Consider the following 24,162-nt stretch of genomic DNA (forward strand, 5'->3'; position numbering starts at 1 on the left):
GCTTGCATTCTGCTGCTAATGCGTCGTCGTTTTGTTATTTGATTGAGTTAAAAAGAGAAAGAGTGGAAGGATCGAGGCAGAGCGTAGGAAAGAAGTCTGACAGAGAGAGAGAGGGGAAGATGTTTGGGTCAAAAATAGAAGTACGGTGAAAAAAAAAAAAACCCAAAGCAGATCAGAGGATAAAGAAAGGAGAGAAAGGGAAAAATTGGGAAAAAAAGTAAAGAAAGGGAGCAAAATTAAGGAGAAAGGTGGCGTCTTTTTGTTGTAGAAATTTGAAAGGTTTGATCTTTGGGTGGTGATAGATGATGGAGAAGGGAGTGCAAAGATGGGTAGTAGACATATCAAAATGGGACCCATCTACCAATGGCTTCTCTTTTGCTCTTTCTCTTCTTCCTCAACATCACCACTCCTCCATACTCAGGTCAGCCTTCAACTTTTTGCTCTTTGCTTGTGTTTAGGTTTTGGAAATATGAATAATCATTTCATTTATTAGATCAATTCTGTCACTTAGGAGTTATTATGTTCTTTGTTTACTCATAATTGTTAATATCTTGTGTAGACACAACATGAAAACACCAACTCTTAGGTTTATGCAAATCTGTAATTCATTCATGTAACTCTGTTGTGATTGTTCCGTGTAAAATATGTATAAAACATGAAAATTATTATGTCATAATTCGTGTGTCAGAGATAAACACATGTTTTGATTTTTGTCAAACTAATATGATTTTTATTAAAATTTTAAACTGTGTCATTTTCATATATTTTTTTCATGTCATGTCTAAAATTATTAGGTCCGATTATGCTACTCTTTGCATGAGCCAAGAACTAATTTTTTGTTTAACATGATAAATTTTGAACATAATGAATAAAGTTTCCTTTAATTATTAGAATTGAAATATGCTAACGAAAGGAGTTACATAAAATTGTGTTGGATTTTGCAATACTATGAAGGAAATCTTGTCAAAATACATGCATAAAAGAAAAAAATGCACTCGCCTCATTGAAGTGAGGCACTAATTTTTGGAAGAGTTATATATGCTCCTTTGGCACCTAGGCTTTCTTAGGTGCGTGCCTTGACAATACTTGCTTGGAATGCTATAAGATTAGGAACTACAATCATATTTTCAAGGAAAAATGATAAGTGATTTCTAAATTTTAGAAGGGCTCCATTTTGTGGAAAACTAAAATTGTTTGTATGATATTTATGATTAAATTCAAGTTTTCATTCATTTTGCTTGTATCAGCTATGACTGAGTGTTAGTTAACAGCAATGTTAATTATGTTGCTATGATTTAATCTGTCTGATTAAATTATATTGTATTTCCAAATATGAATGGCGCTTGGAAATCTATAAAGAAAAATTGCAAAAACTAACAAAAATTTCCATGTATGTTCACCTTTGTAGATTTGTGAAAAAAGATGATAGAAAACGGGCACTAATTAGCTGTTTGCTCCAATATGCTCTTGTACATGAGGTGCTGGGAATCCCATATCAAGATATTGTTATAAAACGCACATCAGAAGGCAAACCCTTTTTGGTATGATAGAAGTTAGCGAATTTATTTGCTAACTTTGATCAATTACTAGTGGTCTTTCTTAGTTTTATTGTTAAATGAAGATTTTACTAGAATTTGGGTGGCAGGATTTCTGCATTTTATTGTTAGAAATATAGCAGAACTTCTGATGGAAGCCATTTGATTTTTTTTGTGTTGATTTAGATAGGTGGACAATGAACCAACTACATGAACATTTTCATTTACATTAGGTCAGTGGGGTTTGATCATATTACTAGCAAAATCAATGATTCGGGCTTAAGGAAAAGGGTACTGTCTTCTAAGTTCTTGATAACAATGATATTTTGGCTTCTGTAAACTTTGTGTATGGTAAATTCTGACTTCTCGTTCACATTGTCACTTGCAATGGATACATCAATAGAGGATTTTGTTAAATTGTTGAACTGGTAGATTTCCAATTTTGTTTTGTCATTTATCCTCCTTTTAGCATCTGTGCCTATGATGATTGACTGGACATCAATGTAAATATTTTGTTGATAATATCTCTTGATCTGAATTCTTTTTTTGGCTGTAATGTAATTCCATGCCTATAGCAATGTTTACCATTCCATGAACATTCTTTCTGTCTCAGGAATGTGGTAGAGTTTGCTTCGACTTTCCCAATTTTAATTTCAATGTTTCTCATCATGGTGACTATGTGGCAATAGCATCTGAGCCTCTATGTCTTGTGGGTTTGGACATTGTTTGTCATATGATTCCCGAGAAAGAGACTGTTCTAGAATACGTTCAAAACTTCTCTTCATGCTTTTCAAGTTTGGAATGGAATCAAATTATAACTGCCGGAAGTAATGATGAAGTCTTGTCTGAGTTTTACAGGTATGTTTGTACATAATTTATTAAAAATTGCTAGGAAAGCTTTGAAGAGTTAGAAGGGCTGCTCTTTGATTAGTATTGTCAGAATTTGATCACTCAAAATATGTTTCCTTGTAACCCTGTCTCTCTGCTATAAGAACCCTTTATTTTTGAGTAGCCCAAGATTGTCAGATACTCTGATTACATTTGGGTCCATTTGGTTAAGGAGAAAACAGATGGAAAGAAAAGAAGATAGAGTATTTTATAAACTATTCAATCTCAATTTATTGGATTCTTTATCATAAAGAAACTAATTAACTAAAGCCTAAATTCCAGATGACCGGCCTACTTATCTCTGCGCTAATTAATTGGACATAATTCTCTCCACAGTTTAATATAGGGTATTTCTTGTACTTTAGTTTGGTGCTTTTAATGGATGGTGATCAGAATTGTTCAACTGGATCATAATCAAGGAAATCATTTTGAAGTTGAACCATTAGAAGCAAAATTCACATCCATGGAAGCTAACCATTATGTTTCAAACTGCATGGTAACTCATATAATAGTTTAGAGTTCCCGGTATGTTTCACAGTTTAAACTTGTTCTGTAGATACTGGTGTCTGAAAGAAGCATATGTCAAAGCTATAGGGAGTGGATTAGCATATGGATTGCATAAAGTGGAGTTTCATCACACCGGCTGGACAAACATATCTGTTAAAGTTGATGGAATTCTAAATTCACAGTGGAGATTTTGGCTTTCTTATCTGGGGAAAGGACACTGGGTGAGTCCTACATCAAGTTTCCTCTGTTCTTTTTATTCTTTTTGTTACTTGCAACTGCATCTTGTAGATTTTGAGAAATGTAGCAATCATGATGCCGCCGTATCTGCATCAGGATATGTGATTAACATCTGTGCTGCGGTATATAATATCCCTAAGGAAAGCAATGTGCCTTTAGCCTTAAAGCTTGATATGTTATTAACCAGCCTGTTGCATAAGAAGGATTTGTATTTGGTAGCAATTCCATCAAATCTGCAAATTTCCCAATGGAACTGTGCCATCAGGTGCTGAAATTAGTAAATTAGTCTAGGTTTCTCACTGAGCAAGAAACCTACATTGTCGGTGGAACTTCAGATGCTAGTAATTTCTTCAATACAAGTTTTAAATTTTCGATAAGCTGATCATACGAAGTATGGTAGCTGTTTCTCTCTTTTTTTTTCTTTTTTTTTAGTTCAATGATTTCTAATGAGTTTTTTATAAAGTAGCGAGGTGGCTAGCTATTTCTTAAATAATTCATGATAGATTTGGTGGAAGGTAGACTCTGGTTATCACTGTAAATAGAAGCTTTTGTTGAATTTCAGGTATCAGTTGCAAGAGGGCACCCGAGATCGGCCATCGAGAGTTATAAGAGATCATTAAAACAAACAAAGTTTAATGAAGAGGAGTATAATGAGGGTCTTCTTCTTCCCAATCCAAGGTTTGTCTTGAGGACTGTAGAAGAGCTGTTTTCAGTCATACACAAGGCAAAGTGTTCTTGTTTAAGTTCTTAGAACTTGAGACTCCAACTTTTAGACCTCAACTTCGAATCTTGTGACGTCAAGGGTCGGATTTATATGATGAAAGAGAGTTTTTTTTTTTCTTGAGGCTGTGAGGGTTTGAACTCTGATCACTGGACTCTATCGACAAATTACCCATGTATGAAAGAAAGAAAGATATAATGAGATAGAAACAAACTTTTTTGAGTATATGAAGTTGGCATGTTGATTAGTTGCATGTGAGATGGTTTGATATATGCACTGCTACTTCCCTGCAGGGAACATTATTTGTTCCCTAGTTTTGCTGCTGAGTGCAGCAGGCTATCAATAGCACATTAGATTCTGAAAATTAACATGAAGAGAATAAAATGAAAATTGGATTGATCCTTTCAATTAGTAATTTGCAGTTCCATTCCATGATCTAAAACAAATTAAACAAGCCTTTCTATTGGACTGAGACCAACAAAATCATAAATTGAAATTTAAATCGATTAAAAAAAATCAATCTGGATCGATCCAAAAATATTTCTAAAATGTTTTTTATTAATAAAAAATAGGCTACAAGACTTGTCATACTTAGATTAGATTAAAGGGGATTGAAAAAAAAAAAAAAATTTATAGGCGAAATATTCAATCCTTATCAATATTTCATTGATTTTTTTTTTTTTTTTTAATTTTGAAGTATGCAAGTTTCACTAAAAGTTGCCCAATACCCAAAATTTAAAGTCACTAAAACCACTAGTTTGCCATACCATGCAGTAAGCGCGCCAAAGTCTATATTAGGCAATAAAATCCAATTAAATGTTTTAACTTTTTTTTTTTTTTTTGCTATAACAATTGATTTTCACCATTTATTATTCAACATCTACAAAAACTCATGCTCTTTAGGGTTTTTCTTTCATTTCATACCAGCTTCTATTATTTTAGGGTTTTTTTTTTCTCATCTCTTCATTGCCTCAAAACTAACAGGTAATGCCTATTTCTTTTTCTACTTCATTTGGCACTTTTATTCAATTTAATTATAACTAAATATGTTTGTGCCATTTATGTACTTGTTTTAGATTAATTCTTCTGTTTTGTTGTTTTAAGATTTGAATTTAAATTTGTCACCACCTTTAAAAGATGACTACATGTAATTGAATCAAGTCTTTAGTTCAGATTGAAAAATATTTTGATGCTACTAAAAGAATAATAGTTAAAACTTGAATTCACATGTGTGGAATTTTAGAGTAAAATATCAATTTGGAACTATAATTTTTAACTTCCTTACTTTACCTTATTTTCCTTCAAAATTTTCTTTGACCAATTCATAAATTTGACACCTATAGTTTTCACTACCACATGGAGAAAGACTAATTCATTGGTTGGAGGTAGGGTTTAACTTATTTTAGACATTTTTTTCTTGTTATGTGCTTGAATTCTTATTAGTTATTCATTGCTTGTGATCATTTTCATCTAGTACTAGAAATCTTCCTTGTTGAAATATTCTAGCCGTTCATGATTTCTATGTGGTTCTGGCCCTTCTGGTCTTTGCTCTTTCCAATGCCTTGAATTTTTTTTCCTTTGCATTCCTAGCATTAATTTTTGACTGATTCTACCATTCTATTCTATTTTAATTAAACATCAATATCAATGATCGATAAAGTCTTTTAATATCTTTTAATTTTACTAACATTTCGATGTCAGATAATGCGTTTCATATATGAAAATTTGACTATTACTTGTAAAACTTATTGTTAATCCTTTGTTTGTCATGCCTTAAATCTTGTTTAATCTGCTTGGAATTCTTGATGGTTGCCGGTCACAGCAGGCTTCTTGGGACTTACCTCATTACTATTATTAATACATACATTTTTTGTTTTATTGATAGTTACAATTTTCCTTTCTAAAGTATGTCAACTGGTTAGCCAAATCTAACAGTTTTCAATTGTTGATTAATGGAAAATTTGACAGAAATGGGACTGAGAGGAAGAGATTATAAGTCTTCTGATATTGTAAAGGAGAAGCATGTTGTTGTTCAAAGAGAAGATGTGCTTCCTAGACCACTAGCAGCATGTTCTCAAGCTGAATCCATTAGATCAAAAATTAAAAGGATGGATCCTATCTGTACAGCCAGGAAGAAGGTTGTTCCTGTTTCCCCTCAGTTGTCAACAGAAGAAGATGTTGATTTTGACAAACAATTTGGTAAGGAAAGTTTCTCATCTGCTGATGATGACTCTATGTGGTTGTCTTCAGGTTGTGTATCACCTTCATCATTTTTTGAAGAGCATGAATTGTCGAGTCCTTTTGATCATGTGGCTGATGAATGGTTAGTTTCATGTTTCTCATCTGCTGTTGATGACTCTATGTGGTTATCTTCAGGCTGTGTATCACCTTCATCATTTTTTAAAGAGCATGAATTGTCGAGTCCCTTTGATCTTATGGCTGATGAATGGTTAGTTTCGTGGCTGTCAAGGATAGCAGATTCATATATTTCTTTGAGCAAAGGAGCCTCTCTTTCTGACTACTGTAAGTCAAAACCTGAAGAACATAATTCATTCCCTCTTGCTATAGCAGTATCAGGAAAAATACTTCAGAATGATCTGGAGGGTGAAGCGGGGAGTACTTGGCAATTGCACTCACTAGGAAATTATGCACCCAATCCTCTTGCATATAGTGCTGAACGAATCGAGTCCTCTCGTGGGCATTGTAGTGATGAATCCACAAGTGATGGCAATAGTTTGATGTCACTGAGCACCGATCTTGACTCTTCTTCTCAGGTATCAGATACGGATAAATCAAGTCTCGTGGTCTCCTCGCTGAATCTCGATGAGGATGGCTCCCAGGGGATATCAAATACAGAATTAGAGTCGGATTATTTGAAGCCATTTTCCCCTAGTCCATCTTGCAAAAACATTTGGGGTTCTGAGGCTAAATCTAGCATCTCTATTACCATTAACAGGGAAGATGAAATAACAGAATCTAATCTGTCCTTAGAACAGACTTCTGAAGCAGAAAACATCGAAGATTTCGGTGCTGATGAGCCACTTTTCTGGCCATTTGATAGGAAAATAGATTGGAATTCTGAGGAAACTTGGAAGTACTTCTCCATGTCTCCTCGGAAGGATATAACAAAGGTTACAACTCCTGAGGGGACCTCTTCTATATCCATTGGCTCAGAGCTGAACACTAGGAATAGGAATCTTCCAAACAGGTGTAGGAGAAAATTGGTATTAGATTCAGGCTCAACAGCATCAAAAATATTAGAATTGAAACAAGGAAGCAAAGGCTACAACAGCAACAACAGTACTGGAAGAGCCAAAATGGGGAATACTATGGTTTCAAGGTTGAGAGAAACAACCAAAGGTTCTGCAAAAATGGTACCCTTAGATATTGACAATCAAATTCTGCCATTAAAAGGAGGAGAAGTTCCCACCACAACATCGGTTTTAACAAGCAGAAACTTTTGGGAGGATGATTTTACATCAAATGAAGAACTTCCAATTGAGACAGTACTAGGCCTTGGCGAGTTTGATGGGCATGAGGGCATTGATTCAGAGTTCAATGAAGGCGTTTTTTCGCTCGACGAGGCTCTTTGAGTATTAGTTTTCTGAAAACAAGATGCAGGAATCTAGCCATGGATTCCAAGCAAAAGACAGTTCACTTGAGTTTCCACGACTTAGGAATGTTTATATCAGCATACAGATTTTAGATGGAACATAATGTCAACTTAATGTTGTTTCTCGTGTCATTCAAACATGGAGTCAAACATCAGGCAAGAATAATTTTGGATTTTCATATATTCTTCAACTTTGAACATAATCTTCACAACTGGTTTCTGGTTTGCACAATCAGCAACTCTGTGCCAACATTGAAAAGTCCCAAATCCTGCAATCCCAAGGCTGAACAATTTGCTCAGTTTTCCTCTTTGTCAAGAATATTTTACACTCAGAACACTTTCTCTACATTCTACAGTTCATAAAAGGGCTCGGTCAAGGTACACCCATTTCAATTTCAAAACCATATATATTTAGTGAGGTAGCATGTCTATCCCATCTGCTTCTGAGGTCTGAAAAAACTTGTCAAAAAAGTTGTCTCTGAGCTTTATGTCTTGATAAGAGAGATATCTCATATCTTGTATGGTGATAAATCCCCAAATTTCATACCTGAAAGCATCAGGAATAATTACATGGTTATTATTTGCAGTAAAACAGAATTGTTAGAAACAAATTTATGCTGCAATAACTTTGCTATGTTATGGTAACAAGTCTGAAATATTTGTTCTACTTGCTTTAGCTTATGTTCTTGAATTGTCTATTGGATTCTTAGTTCTACCATGTCTGATTGAACTGCATCCTTAATAATGCATCACCTTCAATGGTTTCAATTTTCAAGTCCATTGCAGCTTTTTTTTTAATCTGATTGAAGACTCTTAACTACATTCAATTTTATTTAAAAAAAATGTTTGGAGGTTGGAAACTGAAAAGTTTAATGTTGAGCCAAAGTATATATAATAATAAATTTATTTTTATTCTTAACAAAAACTTATGTCACAATAGTTTAATTAATATTTTTAAATTTGATAACACGATATAACGATACGGTGACATAAGATAAAAATTATATAAATAAAAATATAAAAATAATATAATTAAAAATTTTAATAAAATTAAAAAATATATTTTATATTTTTATATATAAATAAATTATAATATATAATTTTCATATAAAATAAATATAAATATACAAAATATTAATATATTATACTATATAAATATATAAATTATGATATCTAAATATTTTTAGTGAAAAATATCTTTCACCTGTCATTCTCATCAGCTGGTCCAAGTCTAATAGTGTCCAAAGGGAGTCAATTTGGATTGTATCGCTAAAAAATTCTTATCCTGTCGTACATGTCATTTTATTTATTAAACTTTAAAAAATTTAATCATAAATACAATTATCATATGGGTGAGAATTTCCTATAACACCCAGTCAAAGGATTTTAAATATGTGCTTATTATATAAAAGAGCCATGTTAAAATGGATATTCAATTCGATAATTATGTTATAAAATGTTGAGAATTTTGAAACGAGCAATCCCGAAGAACCACCGTGTAGTGCAACACTAATTAAGATAGGTAGTAATTTCAAATAATACCTAAATAAATTCTCAAATTTTATTTAAAAAATAAAAATTAATATTTAATTTTTTATGAGATTAAAATTATACATTTTTTTATCATTATAATTTGAACATTAACTTTATAAAATATTTCTTATTACATTAAAATATTTTCCTTGGTTGTGATATTTAAATGATTAATTTACCTTTTAAACCTAATAATACCTCCAACAGTGGTGATTAAATTTTGGTAACTAATTTTCAAATTTTTTGTAACTTTAGACCGTTAGACAAAACTTTGATAAGATTTTTTAAATTATTACATTTTTATTAAAAACTGGGAGACAAAAAAAAGAATGGCCACACCCACTACTTTAACCAAAATAGGATAATATCTTCGTCGTCAACAACCAAAATGGACTGGTGGGGATTAGACCATTAGTTGTGAAAAACAAGTATTAGTCGCCGACAAAAAATAATTTCGGGTGTAATTGAATTGAGTCAGTTCTTCAGTTTAATTCAAAATTTATTATTTAAAATTTAATTTGAATTCGATGAAATTTTAATTTTTAAATTTAAAATTAATTTAAAATAAAAATTAAATTATTTAAATTTATTTAATCAAACTTATTTAATGAAAAATAAGTCATATTTTTATATTAGGTTATAAATTTGATTATGTATTTAAATTTAAGCTTAAGTTTAAATTAATATATATAAATAAAATAATAATTTTTAATTACAATAATAAAAATATATTAAAATTTAAAAATTTAATTAAATTCATAAATTACTTAAATTTGATGAATTCAATAAATCAAATTTATCAAACTCAAATTTTATAATAATTGAATAAAATTTAAATTTTATTTTAATTAAATTTAAATAATTTATAAATATTAATGCTTCATTTACATATTAAATAGTATTAATTATGTGATTGATTGATAAAGTATAAAAATTTAGATAATTTCTAATACAAATAGTTAGTAATCTATTGTTTTTAAAAAATAATCAATTGAAAAAAAAAAAGTACTAGTGTGACTGAAATGCATGTCCACCACATGAGAATAAAAGGAAAAAAAAATTGAGTGGCATGGAATGCATATAAAAGGTTACAGAAAGAGACCCAAAGAGAAAGTGAGAGAAACTAGGCAAAGTCTGGGAAGTATCGGAAGCAGAGTTCTTCTATTTCATGCAAGGTAAATGAATATATATGCTCTGTTCTTCCTCTCATCTTTTTCCCTCCTCAAATTTCTTCATATATTCTTTTTTTTTTTTTCTAAAATGAGTAATTAAATTCCATGAATTTGTGAAGTAAACTTATTAATTTTTACTAGTTTGAGTTTTAAAGTTTTGTTATATTTGGGTTTTTTTGGTTTATTATTATTTTTTTATACTGAGGTTTATGATTCTGATGAGTCCTTGAGTTACATTTTAGCTTTCAACCCAGATCAAGGAGAAACAAAATAAAACATTAAAATAATTTTATTTTTATATCAAAATGATTTTTTTTTCACTCCATAAATTTGTTGGTAAAATAATTTTTTCGTTCTTTTTTCAGTTCAGTTCACCAATTAATTGAGAAGTTTTACTGAAGCCAACTGCAAGAGGTTTGAACAATGGCAGATATCCCTAACAAGATGATCCTTAAAAACCATGCCCTTCAGAAGGTACTTTCATTTTAATTACTCTCATTTTTTGTTTTAGGTATTCTCTCAACAAAGGGTTATTTTTTATTTATTTACTAGAAAAAGAAAAAAAAAAGTAATGCTCTTATTTTATTATCTCAGTATATTTATGAGACAAGTGCTTATCCAAAAGAGCATGAGCAACTAAAGAAATTAAGAGAGGCTACTGTCGAGAAGTATCAAGTGTGGTAAGTATATATAAAATATTTATGTTTAAATATTTTACATATATATACTTTTTTTTTTTGTTTGAAATTATCTATTTTAATTATTAAAATTAAGAATTTAATATTTAATTAATAAATTACATGATTGTTAATTACATTTATTTATTTTATTATAACAAATTTTTAAGATTTTCTTTTCAAAGGAACACATTTTCGTGGGAATTAGATTGTTTTAGAAACTTTATCTATCAATTTTTCTATCTTCTTAATGCTGCTTTTCCATTTCAATTTTTAAAAATTTTTTTTATTATTTTTAAATTGTATTTCAAATTTTTATGAAAATTGGTGAATACGGTCGCTATTCACTAAGGTAGAGAAAAAGGATGAGGGAAAATTTTACTAAATTTTATATATTTCTTTCATAACATGATAAAGTTTAAAAAACAAAAAAAAAAAAACAAAGAATCCAATGAGTTTGTATTATGCACTTATTTATTGATTTTGTATTCGTTGTGTAGAACTAAAAAGTATTCATGGGTTAAATTAGATGGATTAGATTGAGTTTATATTTGATATTAATAGTTTATGTATTTATTTATATTTAACCCAACCTGATATTACGGATTTCAAAATTTTTTAAAACTCAATTTAAATTAAAAAAAAAATAAAACTTATCTATTAAATTTAATTTATATAATAAAAAATAAAAATTCACATATATACTTATATAATTATAATATTTTAATTATATATAATTTATTTAAGATGAATCAGACTCGAGATTTAATTTTTTTGTTCACACTCTGTTCAAAATTTAAACTGATTTAAAGAGTTAAGTAGACCTTCAAATTTATTCAAATTTAAACAACTAATCTAACCTTTTAACACGTTAATATAAAATCGAATATTATATGTTAATTAAAGGTAATTATATATTTCCTCCGATCTTTAAACATGTAACCGGATGTAATTAATTTTTTTATTCAAACGATATTATAGATCTATTCATAAGTTGATCTACTTGGGAACTTGGTCCAATTCTCACTTATAATAGGACATTTAAAATACTATATTTTAAGCATCCGAACATTTAATTTGATTAATTAGTTCATGATCCAATAGTAAAAAAAAATATAAGGTTTGAATCCCTCTTCCCTCGAATAAATTAAAAAAAAAAAAGCTATACTTTTTTTTTATAAAAATGGGTTAATAGCATTTATAGTTTCTAAATTTTGATCAAATGTTTATTATAGTCCATAAATTTTAAAAAGTTTTAATCGGATTTTTAATTATTCAAAATTGTCTTATTTTGATCATTTCGTTTGTGAAATTATCTAAATTAATAGTAAATACCAATTAACACTATATGAGGATATCAATTAGTATCTCACATGACAAATGAAAGATAAAAATAAAATTCTCTCAAAATTTAAGGACCAAATACGAAATTATATAAAAATTTTATATATTTCATGCATGTTTTATAAAAATATTAAATTTAAAATTATATTTATATTTTTTTATTATGATATAACTTATTAAATAGATTTTTGTTTTAAATAGAAAATAAATATTAAAAACTTAAATTATGTTCAATTTTCAAATTCTTTTTTAAAAATTTAATATATTTTAAAAACAAAAAATTTATTAAAAATATTATTTTACTTACAAGTCATAATAAAATATATTATTTTCTATCTAAAAATTTTATTTTTAAAAAAATTAAATATTTTTTATTTTTCTTTTTTAAATATATTTTATAAAATACATTTTGTAAAAAAGAAAATATAAAAATGTTTTAAATTACATATATTTTTTATATGAATATAAGGTTTTTATATTTTTGAATTGATTAATCAATCTATTTTTGAAAATAATTTGGAAATTTTTACATAATATTTTAACGCGATATAGTGTTTTTATTTAATTTCTTAAACCAATATAAAAATTTTTATTTAATTTTTAAAAATGATATGTAATTTTAATAAAATTATTGTTGCAAATTTCAACTTACTTTTAATTTTTTTATAAATATTTTTTCTATTAAAAATATTATTTTATTGATAAATCATATCATAATAAAAATTAAAAAGTATTTTAAATTTAAATTTTTATAAAATATATTTGAAATATATAAAAATCAATTTTTTCACGAATTATTTGTATCTTTTTCTTTATTTATTTTTTATAAAATATATTTGAAAAAAGAAAATAAAAGATATTTAATATTTTAAAATATATATTTTATGGATAGAAAATAATATTTATGAAAAATATTTTTAATAGAAAACAATTTTTTTGTTTTCAAAATTGTATTAAATTTTTAAAGAGTTAATAACACTTATAATTTCTAAACTTTGACCTAAATTTTAAGAGTTTATCTGATCGAATAATCTTTAAGATCTAATTGCCTTGAAAAGCTAAATTAAAAAACTTGAGAGACAAAAAAAAATAAAAATGGCCACACCCACTACAAAATAGGAAAGTGTCTTTGTTGTCAACAACCAAAATAGACTGGAGGGGATTAGACCATTAGTTGGGAAAAAAAGAAAGTATTAGTTGCCAAAAACAAATAGTATAAGAATGTAATCAAATTGAATTGAATCAATATAGTGAAAAATTTGAGTTTGAATTCGATCCAAAATTTGTTATTTCAAATTTGGCTTCAATTTGATCAAATTTTAGTTTTTAAACTCAAATTCAACTCAAAATAAAAATTAAGTGATTTGAGTTCACTTGATTAAGCTCGTTTAATAAAAATAAGTATAATTTTTATACTCAATTTTAAACTCGATTACGTGTTTAAACTCTACCTCAAATTGATATATATATATATAAATAAAATAATATTTTTAATTAAAATAATAAAAATATATTAAAATTTTAAAGTTCTATTAAACTGCGAGTTATTCGAGTTGAATATTATGATGCTAAAACTCAACTTACTCAATAATTTAAGTTACTCAAGTTCGAATCGACAATGACTGAATCAAATTCGAATTTTATTTGAATCGAGTTCGAATAATTTACGAATATTGATATATTATTTACACTAATAAATAGTATTAATTGTGTGATTGATTGATAAAATATTTAAATTTAAATTTTAAAACTTAAAATTTCAGATAATTTTGAATACAAAATAGTTAGTAATCTATTTTTTTTAAAATACAATCAATTGAACAAAAAGAGTAATAGTGTGATTGAAATGCATGTCTACCACATAAGAATAAAAGAAAAAAAAATTGAGTGTAATGGAATGTTTGAAATAATTAAAATGCATGGAATGTTTGAAATAATTTCCCTCCTCAAATTTTCTTCATATATTCTTTTTTTTTTTTTTCTAAAATGAATAATTAAATTCCATTAATTTGTGAAGTTAACTTATTAATTTTTACTAATTTGAGTTTTAAAGTTTTGTTCTATTTGGATTTTATAGGTTTATTATTTTTTTTATACTGAGGTTTATGACTATGAGTCCTTAATTTACATTTTAGCTTTCAACTCGGATCAAGGAGAGACAATACAACACGTTAAAATAACTTTATTTTTATATCAAAGTGATTTTTTCACTCCATAAATTTGTTGATAAAATAATTTTTTATTTTTTTATTTAAAAAAAAGATTTAAACTCGTTTTTTTTGCAAAAAATATATATCATTGAATAAAATGCTTAGATGCACAAAACATTTAATTTAATTTAATTTAATAATTAAAGTGCATAATCATTTCAAAAAGTGACACAAAAAACACATGTTTATTACCTCATATATGTTTTGAATTAACCTATTGTAAAAAGTAAAATCATTTAAAAATTGTTCTTTTTTCAGTTCAGTTCACCACTTTAATTGAGAAGTTTTAGTGAAGCAAATTGCAAGAGGTTAGAAAAATGACGGATTTATGTTTAAATTTTTACATACATTTACTTTTTCTTTCGGGTTTAAGATTGCTTAATTTTGATTTTTAGAATTAAAAATTCAGCACTTATCAATAGATTAAATAGTTGTTGGTTATATATATTTACTTTATTGTAGGAGTAAAAAAAAAAAAGAAATTGATTTAAAATTATAGTATTTGATTCAGTTCGAATCAATTTTTTTTATTCAATTTGAATTAAATTTTTATATTAAATATATATATTAAGTTTAAATCAAATTTTAGATGTGAAAAATTAAAAAAAATTATCAAATCAAATTATATATTTTTATTAACTTATATATATGTGTTAAATTTTTAGAAAAAAAAATAATTATTATATATAACTGTTTGAATATATTAAAAATTTATATTCAAATAATATATAAAAAATTAAAAAACTAATGAATTAAACCAAATTGATAAAATTTGATTCGAATAAGATCAGATCATATAAGAGATTGATTTAGATTTAGAGCAAATTTTAAAAATTTATAATATTACATATTACTAAAAAAAATTAAACCGAATCTGATTTAATTCAAATCAATATCAGTTCTATTTTATTATAACAATTTAAAAAAAGAATTATAGGAACACATGAATACTTAATTTCTTGGGAACTAAATTGTTTTAGAAACTCAATCTATATATATATATATATATATATATATTTATCTTCTTAATGGTGCTTTTCCTTTTGGATTTTTAAAATTTTTTTATATTATTTTTAAATTGTGTTTCAATTTTTTATGCAAATTGGTGAATATGATTGCTATTTACAAGGTAGGGAAAGAGGAAAAGGAAAACTTTACTAAACTTTATATACTACTTTCATAACATGTTAAAAGTTAAAAGAAAAAAAAAAAAAACCGATGAATTTGTATTATTTACTTATTTACTGATCTTGTATTCATTGTGTAGAACCGACTATTATATATTAATTATAGTTATATGTTTGTTACTAAATGTAATTAATATTTTTTATCCCAAAAGAAAAAACTATAAAATTATCCATAAATTGATTTATTTACAAATTTGATCCAATTTGAACTAAGCTTTAGATAAAAGTTTTTGTATTTTAAGTCGATTTGACTCGATTTAAAATATTATTTTATTAATAAAAGTTTATTTTTATTTAATTAATTTTAATTTTAAAATATTTTTTTATATAATCAATCTTAAAAAGATGAGTTGATATGGAGCCCAAATTTGATATTTAGATATGCCAACTAAGCTTGATCTGATCCAAATCAATCTATAAATACCTTTAAAAAGAGATTTTAAAAAAACCAATGAGATATTTTTCACTTATTATAATAGCAAATTTAAAATACTATACTTTAAGCATCCGAGCATTTGATTTGATTAAGATTTGATTAATTAACACATGATCCTCTAGTTTGAATCCCTCTTCCCTCAATTTTTTTTTCTAAAAACCCTATACTTTAAAAAATAAAATTTATGTACTTGATTTGTTTGCAGGAGTGTGATGAATTTGCCAGTTGATGAAGCACAATTCCTGTCCATGCTTGTAAAGATCATGAATGCCAAGAAAACCATGGAAATTGGAGTTTTCACTGGCTATTCCCTTCTTACCACTGCCCTGGCATTGCCTGAGGATGGCAAGGTAAAAATATTTATACAATTTTCTTTTACTTATCAATCATTACTAGGGATGGCATTGGGTCGAGTTCGGGACGGATTTTGTTCGTCTCGAACTCGATCCGATTTTATGCTTTAGCATACCCGAATTCGATCATACCCAATTTTTTAATATCCGAATTCGACCCGATTCGACTTGACACTATGTAAATCGTACCCGACTCGAAATTAATAAAATATTATTTTTTTAAATATAAATATTTAAAAATATCATTATATAAATATATATAAATAATTAATTAATTAAAAAATAATTTTTTATATAATGTTGGATCGGGTCGGATCAAATTTTAGGCATACCCGAATCTGATCCGATCTCGATTATTTTTTAACTATATTCGATCCGAAAATCGAAATTCAAAAAAAAAAAACCCGACCCATAGGGTTGGGTCGGACCGAAACCCGTGGGGACGGGGTTGATTGCCGTCCTTAATCATTACTACACCCAAGTCAATTTTTTTTTTTTTACACTTCGATATTTTAAATATTTTATTAAACTACTTTTTTTATAAAAATATATCTGAAAGCAATTTTATTCAAGGTTTTTTGAAAGTTTTTTTTTTTTTTTCATATTTTAATTTTAATATATTTCAAATAAAAAAAGTTTAGATTGAAAGAATTTGACCATTAAAAATCAAAATAATTAAGACAGCATTATTCCAAAGAGCCAAAACAAATATTTTTCTTTTTTGTCAGATATTAGCAATTGATCATGACAAAGACGCCTACGAGTTTGGATTACCATATATCAAGAAAGCTGGAATTGAGCACAAGATCAACTTCGTCCCATCCGACGCCTTCACAGTTCTAAATGATCTTCTTAACAACGTAAGTCTTTTGCTGCACTCATATATATATATATATATATATATATATATATAATGATACAAAAATTTTAAAAAAAATAAATAATAGATTTACTCATGAATCGAGCGATCAATTAAATATGTAAGTTTAATTAGATTCAAATATAATTTTGAATATAATTTTTAAGTTAGAGTCGGCTAGCTTGAGATATTATTTAATTAATAAAATATTTTTATTTAGTTGAATTTTAAAATATATTTAAAAATATGAAAGTAGAATTAAATTTTTACTAATATTTTTAATATAAATGAATCTAAATGAGTTTAATAGAGTTTGATATTTAAAAGTGTCAACTGAATTTGATCCAATTTAATTTTGGACATCTCTAATAAATATTAATTTCATGAAAAATTTAAATTAAAATGTACCTAAAATCTTAAAACTTAATGAACCTTTTCATATCATATTTGATGTGGGGTGAAGAAGGGACCTTTGATTTCATATTTGTGGACGCTTGGAAAAGTGATTACTTGAAATTTCATGAGTTGACACTAAAACTGATTAGGATCGGAGGAATTATAGCTTATGATAACACATTATGGTATGGTTCTGTTGCACAAGCTGAGAACGAAATTGAGGATGAATTCATTCTATCATTCAGAAACTTCGTCATCGAATTCAATAGCTTTATAGCTGCTGATCCTCGAGTTGAATCATCAATCATTTCAATCGGCGATGGTGTTACTCTTTGCCGGCGTCTCTGTTAGCGAAACTCAAGTCAACGAGGACTCTTCCTCGTTGGTGAAGTGGTTTGAAAGATAAGAATAAAGTTGAAGCTTGGGGTTTTGACGAATCTGATCAGTTTGAATTATCTTTGGCGTATTACTTTTGAATTTGAATACTCTCCTACTATCAAATTGCACGTGAATTGCATTTTAAGTTTTTTTTTTTTAAAATAAAAGTGTTCATAAATTAAATTAAATCATATTAAATTTAATTTGATTTTAAATTATTTATTTATTTTATATAATATAATAATATCTTCGAGTCAGTCATTTAGCTTTAGTTAATAAAAAATTTATGAAAATAAATTCTAATTATTTTTTCTATGATTAAAATTTTAATTAAATTTATAGTTGGATAGTTAAAAAATAGAAATTTTCTAAAAAAAATTGTGGAACTTTATTTTTAGTCATAGGAAAAGGAAGAAACAAATGTATTATATAACCAAGAATTGAGTGTTTAGATGAATTAGAATTTAATAAATTATCATAAATAAATATTAATATATTTAATATATATAATTAATTGAATATAATATGTATAAAAATAAAAACTTAAATGTGTAAATTGAAATGTGACAAATATTTTAGTTTGGTATATTTATTAATATTAAAAAATTAATTAATTAATAAATAAAAAATAGATTAACACTTTAATTTTGTTTAGAGAATTTAAAATTTTCATCACCGATTATAAATAGTAATCTAAATCGGACGAATCGAATAAAAAAAGACGTTGGGTTGTACGGAACTGCCATGCGCCCGCATGATTTCACGAGCCCAATCAATACGCCAAAGCTTTTCCAATTCACAAGCAGAAAACGTCCTTGTATTTGAACTTTATTTACCAAAATGACAGTACTTATTTTGGCATTTTCAATTGGTTAAATTTTGGAGTTAAAAATCAAATCCAAATAAAAAAATTTGGTTAAAAGTTGAGGTTTTTATTAATCACACTTTATTTTTGTGATTTAAGAAAAACAATTGATGCGATCAAAATTTTTCGTGGTATAATAATTATGTGATTTATTGATAAAATATTTAATTATTAATTTTAATATTTAGAATATACAAATATATAAAAAATCATCACATATAATTACAACTTTTTATTTTATCAATAATTATGTGATTTATTAATAAAATATTAAAAATTTAATTTTAATAATTAAATTTACAACTATAAATGTAAAAAAATACAAAATTTGTTTTCCATATTATTAATAATAATTTGATATTCCAATCAACTGATACAATTCAATTAAAATATTATTAAAAAATTAAATAAATTTATTAAAAATATATAAAATTAAAAAATAATTACTCATTTTTTAGGTATATATATATATATATATAAACAATTACTCTTTAAAAAAATAATACATACAAGTGTATAAATTAACGAAAAATAACATAGGGGTAAAACAGGAATTTAATCTATTTCAGGGAAACAAAGTCTGAAACTGAAGCTTCTTTCCTCCTACATCACCTCTTTGTGTAAATGAGTCATCGTATTTTTTTTGCTTTTTGACTTTCCAATGTGACGATCAATCTCTTTTCTCAGAAATCACAAAGCTCTGATCTTTACTTGTAATATAAAACAAAAGAAATTCCTTTTTTTTTTTTTCCTCGAGCAATTAGATTTTGTCTTAAAAGATTGTTTGCTGATCATTTATCCTTTCTGGGTAAGGTTTTTTTTTTTTTTTTAATTTTAATTTTTTTCTTCTGGGTTTTAGTTTTTTGATATAATTTTAATTTGGGTTGGTTTTAATTTTCCGAAATTTTCATGTTTTTCCAAAGTTTTTGGTGATTTGGTTTTGGTCTTTTCAGGTTGTATTGCGGTGGAATGCTATGAACATTTCATTTTTAGTATGTGTAATTAAGTTCATCTTGTTATGTTTGAGTTTGACTCTGTTGATGAAAATTGAGATTTGGATTCATCTTTTCCATTTTTAATTCCATAATTTTAGCTTTTTCTGAATTATCCATGAACTTTTCTTATGGTTTATATTTCTTGAAAAAGTAAAAGAACCAAAAAAAAAAAATCGTTTTAACTGAAAAGGAACTTTGATGTAGTTAGTGTTTAAGTATGTGGCTTTTTGTGCAAATTTGTTGAATTTATTGTTAGAACATTTAGATGCTTCCATGAAAATTGAATTACCTCATGGGATTTTATGTAGGATTTTTGGCTCTTGTAGTCTTAGTTGATAAAATAAGCTTAACAGTATTTACTTCCCTTTTTGTTTTCCTTTGTTGGGGGATTACATTGAATTATGGGCTTTAAATGCCATTTTATGACCTTACATTAGTTTTACTTGTGAAACGCTGCAGTGTCTCTATTGTCTATTCAAGCTTGCATATTCATATATTTTATGAAATTTATAAAAAAATGCTGCTCTGATTACTTTTTTTTGTATTTTTTTCTAAGAGACTGCATTAGTCCAGCACTCTTATGATGTTTCTCTGAAATTTAAATTGGCGAACATATTATTTTAGTTTAATTACTTGAATTTTCTTTGATGAACCTTGTTGTAGTTTGTAATCTTTAAGCTAAAGCCAGCATGGTTTCACTTTCGTGTAATTTTATTAAGTATTGGTTATAAATTGTAATGTAGTAAGATCTTCTTCTCCAAATGTGACAGCAATTTTCTCACGATGTCTTTTAGCTCCCTGTTAGTTTTGATAGTGTGATTGTTATCTATTTTTAAAATGGTTCTTATTGCTAGTAGTAATGATTTCTTCAAGGAATGATCTGCGTATTAATGGAAATGTTGATGTCTTCATGTTCTTCTTTCTTAATAACTGTTTTCTATTATCAGAACAAGATGCGTGCACCATCACTGCTTGCACAATGTTTGCCGGGCTGGGTGCCCCATGATAGAGGAAGCCAAAGCATGTCCACTGTATCAGAAAGAGATGTCCATCTCCCTTCACCAGCTGTGGAGATTCTCCCCTCAAAGGTGTATTTCATCTCCCTGTCAAGAACTACTTGAAATTTGTTACTCAAGATACAAATAATTTTTGGTTGACATCATATAAATGAGATGGTTTATCATGTGAGTGACTGGGTGGCGATAAAATTTGCATTCAAAATTAAGACATTCTGTTATTCTGTAGACAGCTCATGCTTATAAGTATGCTGGGGATAATGTAGACTTGCAGGGTCTCAATCTGTTCAAGGTATGTTGACTTCTTTTTTGCATTGCTTTATCCTGGTAGCTTCCTTATCTTTTCTTACTCACTGTAATATTTTTTGTTAAGACTTCCTTCTCTTTCTTCCCTCTTCCACATCCACTTATATATATGCTGTGGTCATAGATATAGTGGTCATATCACAAGCTTAAAACCAAAGCTTGTGATATGCATGCTGATGCCTTTTTCAACTTTTTACAGGGAAGAGTTAGTGTTGCTGATATTATCGGTTTCACTGGTTCCGAACTGATATCCTCAAAACCTGATGGTAGGGTGTGTTAGTTATGTATTCATTTTTAGTGAATGGTACTTTTATTTAATAATCTATGCTAATTATTACAAAGTATTGAAGTCTGTTCAAGTCTTGACCGGTCAAATTGATTAGCTGCAACTGACGGCTATAAAATAATTTTGTTTTGCAGCGCTTCTGAAATCTTGGGACAGCTCTATTGATCTTGTCAACGTCCTTAAGCATGAGACTCGCGATGGACAGTTGAGCTTTAGAGGGAAAAGGGTGCTTGAGGTAATTTAACCATAGAAAAATCTGAAAACATAAGCCATCACATCATGTAGCATATGTTTTCATTTCTTTGAATTTATTAACTATTAAACTTTATATATCAGTGTTTTTTGGTCCATTTGATGATATTATTGAGCAGGTGAAATTAAAATGTTCAGTAAATGTACTCAGAGGAGTAAAAAGTTTTGGCTGTTATGCTTAGCTTGAACAACCGAAATTCATACTTGAATATATTTGTTCTTTGCCATTTCTTTAGGCAACTTCAAACTTGAATTTCCAATTTTAGAGTAGTTCTAGATTTTATAAGCTACCTTGTTCTTGGCTTCTCTGCAAGTTCTCAGTTCATGTATGCAATAAAATCTTAAGAGTTAAGGAATTAGTTTGTCTGTTTTGTAGTTCTGCTTTATATAATGTGAGCTAATCATCCTATTCGATAACTCTTACAGTTAGGTTGTGGCTATGGACTTCCTGGGATTTTTGCTTGTCTGAAGGTATACTCCATTTATTCATCTTAGATTGTTCCTCCTATGTGCTGTCAGTATCTCTTTTATCTTAATAATAATAATAAAGGGGTGGGTGGGGGGAGTCAGATAACTGAGCAACCGGCTTGTATTATAATTTGGAAAATGGCCAAAGAGCAATTTAATTTTTATGAAAGATCTACTTGCACTTCATTTTATTCATTTGTTGTTACAGGGTGCTTCTACAGTGCACTTTCAAGACCTCAGTGCAGAAACTGTTAGATGCACTACCATACCAAATGTTCTTGCAAACCTTGAGCACGCTCGGGAAAGGCAGAGCCGACAGCCTGAGAGTCCTTTGACTCCATCCAGACAAACTCTTGCCCCAACAGTGCACTTCTATGCTGGGGATTGGGAAGAACTCCCCACTGTATTATCTGTTGTTCGGAATGATGTGTCTGAAGTGACTACAGGAATGAGTTTGAGCTTCTCTGAGGAGGATTTCATGGATGGATGCAGTAGCCAAGATGGTAGCATCATAACCCAGGAAATTTCCTCAAGGAGGTCGAGAAAGCTTTCGGGAAGCCGGGCATGGGAAAGAGCGAGTGAGACAGATCAGGGAGAAGGTGGCTATGATGTTATTTTGATGACAGAAATTCCATACTCAGTTTCCTCTTTGAAGAAGTTATATGCACTAATTAAGAAGGTTAGTTTCTTAATTTCACAATGCTTGTTTTTATTACTTATGACCTTGGCGACATTCTTTAAAGCAATAGTAAAGAACATTGTGTTCTATGAATATAATGAAATAAGGGAACATCTGTCTTTATCATGTCCTTGTCCATTTTGTCGACGCTTGTGGAATAATATTGGAAATAATTGGGAACAGTATGTAGATTTGCATAATTTTGTTGTTGCTGGTTTGAGTCGGGAAATTGACCAAATTTTGTAATGAATTGAATAGATAAATAGAGAGGAATCTGCTAAATGACACTGAGTGGTTCTTACCGACTAAAATTATCATGATCAACCTGAATGATTGGTTATAGATAAACTGATGGAAGTGACATTGGCATCTGGACAAATGCATGATTTAAAGTAAGGTTGTATTTGAATTAAGCCTTATATCACACCCAAGCCTTGATGCGATCGCTTCTGTTGACTTCCCCTCTTATTTTCGTTTTCTTTTATATGGATGCACTATGAAATTTCAGTTATGGTTTTTCTATTTTCATTTGCTCTGCATTTCAATGTAATTTATTATTTTTAATCCTCATTATGAACAACCAGTGTCTGAGGCCTCCTTATGGAGTAGTATACTTGGCAACGAAGAAGAACTATGTCGGCTTCAACAATGCAGCACGGCACCTCAGAAGTCTAGTTGATGAAGAAGGCATTTTTGGAGCCCATTTAATCAAAGAGCTGGCAGATAGAGATATTTGGAAGTTTTTTATCAAGTGAGAAACAACAAAGTTTCAGAACCATGCAAAAACATGCCTGCTAAACTGATTTCAAAATATTGTCCTTTCGCTATCTGTCCTATTGGTGTAATATGTATCAGAAATTGTTTCAATTCTTTAGTAGTAACAATGAAATTGGGATGTCAGAGAAGAACTCTTGCAGGCTGATCTTGCTACCTTGTGTCTTGTATTCTTTTTTTTTTTTTTTTTCCTTGGGTCCTATTTTATTCCATTTTAATTGTAAATCAAACAGTTAGTTAATTCAAAGTCTAAAATTAAATGTTCTTTCTCATTGTTTTTCTTTTTCCTCCAAGTCCTTCCTCTTTTACGCTTGGTGGTGAGAATCCTCCCATTATGTCAGGGTCTGCATTTTATGACTGGACCTTAAGAATAGACTGGACCTTAAGGATAGGGGAATGTTGAGGTGGAAGCTTCCTTATTGCTTGCTTGTCAAATATGACCAACTTGTGAGATAATGGGTGGAAAAGGATGGAA

The 24,162-nt window shown here is 28.1% G+C and overlaps 4 protein-coding genes across 7 annotated transcripts; all 4 read left to right on the forward strand.

Moving 5' to 3' along the window:
* The first annotated feature begins 83 nt into the window (after positions 1 to 83).
* Positions 84 to 4,141, forward strand: LOC111307792 (uncharacterized). Of its 2 annotated transcripts, XM_022906017.2 has the most exons (5): positions 84 to 421; positions 1,409 to 1,541; positions 2,149 to 2,393; positions 2,980 to 3,151; positions 3,730 to 4,141. In XM_022906017.2, exons 1-5 carry the CDS (start codon positions 303 to 305, stop codon positions 3,916 to 3,918), a joined length of 858 nt encoding a protein of 285 aa, XP_022761752.2. In that variant the 5' UTR covers positions 84 to 302; the 3' UTR covers positions 3,919 to 4,141. The 2 variants fall into 2 exon arrangements, with proteins under 2 accessions (XP_022761752.2, XP_022761753.1); XM_022906018.2 differs by lacking the exon at positions 1,409 to 1,541.
* A 1,155-nt stretch (positions 4,142 to 5,296) lies between these two features.
* Positions 5,297 to 8,212, forward strand: LOC111307255 (uncharacterized). Its single transcript, XM_022905273.2, has one exon. It carries the CDS (start codon positions 5,841 to 5,843, stop codon positions 7,479 to 7,481), a length of 1,641 nt encoding a protein of 546 aa, XP_022761008.2. The 5' UTR covers positions 5,297 to 5,840; the 3' UTR covers positions 7,482 to 8,212.
* A 1,861-nt stretch (positions 8,213 to 10,073) lies between these two features.
* Positions 10,074 to 18,247, forward strand: LOC111307256 (flavonoid 3',5'-methyltransferase-like). Of its 2 annotated transcripts, none has more exons than XM_089751319.1 (6): positions 10,074 to 10,209; positions 10,572 to 10,680; positions 10,801 to 10,886; positions 16,266 to 16,410; positions 17,142 to 17,273; positions 17,914 to 18,247. In XM_089751319.1, the coding sequence occupies exons 2-6, from the start codon at positions 10,630 to 10,632 to the stop codon at positions 17,935 to 17,937; spliced, it is 438 nt and encodes a 145-aa protein (XP_089607445.1). In that variant the 5' UTR covers positions 10,074 to 10,209; positions 10,572 to 10,629; the 3' UTR covers positions 17,938 to 18,247. The 2 variants fall into 2 exon arrangements, with proteins under 2 accessions (XP_089607445.1, XP_089607446.1); XM_089751320.1 differs by having other exon boundaries at positions 10,119 to 10,209; positions 10,577 to 10,680; positions 17,914 to 18,203.
* A 1,268-nt stretch (positions 18,248 to 19,515) lies between these two features.
* LOC111307793 (uncharacterized) lies at positions 19,516 to 23,959 on the forward strand. Of its 2 annotated transcripts, XM_022906019.2 has the most exons (9): positions 19,517 to 19,719; positions 19,865 to 19,903; positions 20,854 to 20,994; positions 21,152 to 21,214; positions 21,428 to 21,494; positions 21,649 to 21,749; positions 22,193 to 22,237; positions 22,443 to 22,913; positions 23,498 to 23,959. In XM_022906019.2, exons 2-9 carry the CDS (start codon positions 19,886 to 19,888, stop codon positions 23,666 to 23,668), a joined length of 1,077 nt encoding a protein of 358 aa, XP_022761754.1. In that variant the 5' UTR covers positions 19,517 to 19,719; positions 19,865 to 19,885; the 3' UTR covers positions 23,669 to 23,959. The 2 variants fall into 2 exon arrangements, with proteins under 2 accessions (XP_022761756.1, XP_022761754.1); XM_022906021.2 differs by lacking the exon at positions 19,865 to 19,903 and having other exon boundaries at positions 19,516 to 19,719.
* The last annotated feature ends 203 nt before the right edge of the window (positions 23,960 to 24,162 follow it).

The sequence above is a fragment of the Durio zibethinus genome, chromosome 22, assembly GCF_047325235.1.
Source record: "Durio zibethinus cultivar Kanyao isolate XHJ-2024 chromosome 22, ASM4732523v1, whole genome shotgun sequence".
NCBI lineage: Eukaryota > Viridiplantae > Streptophyta > Magnoliopsida > Malvales > Malvaceae > Durio > Durio zibethinus.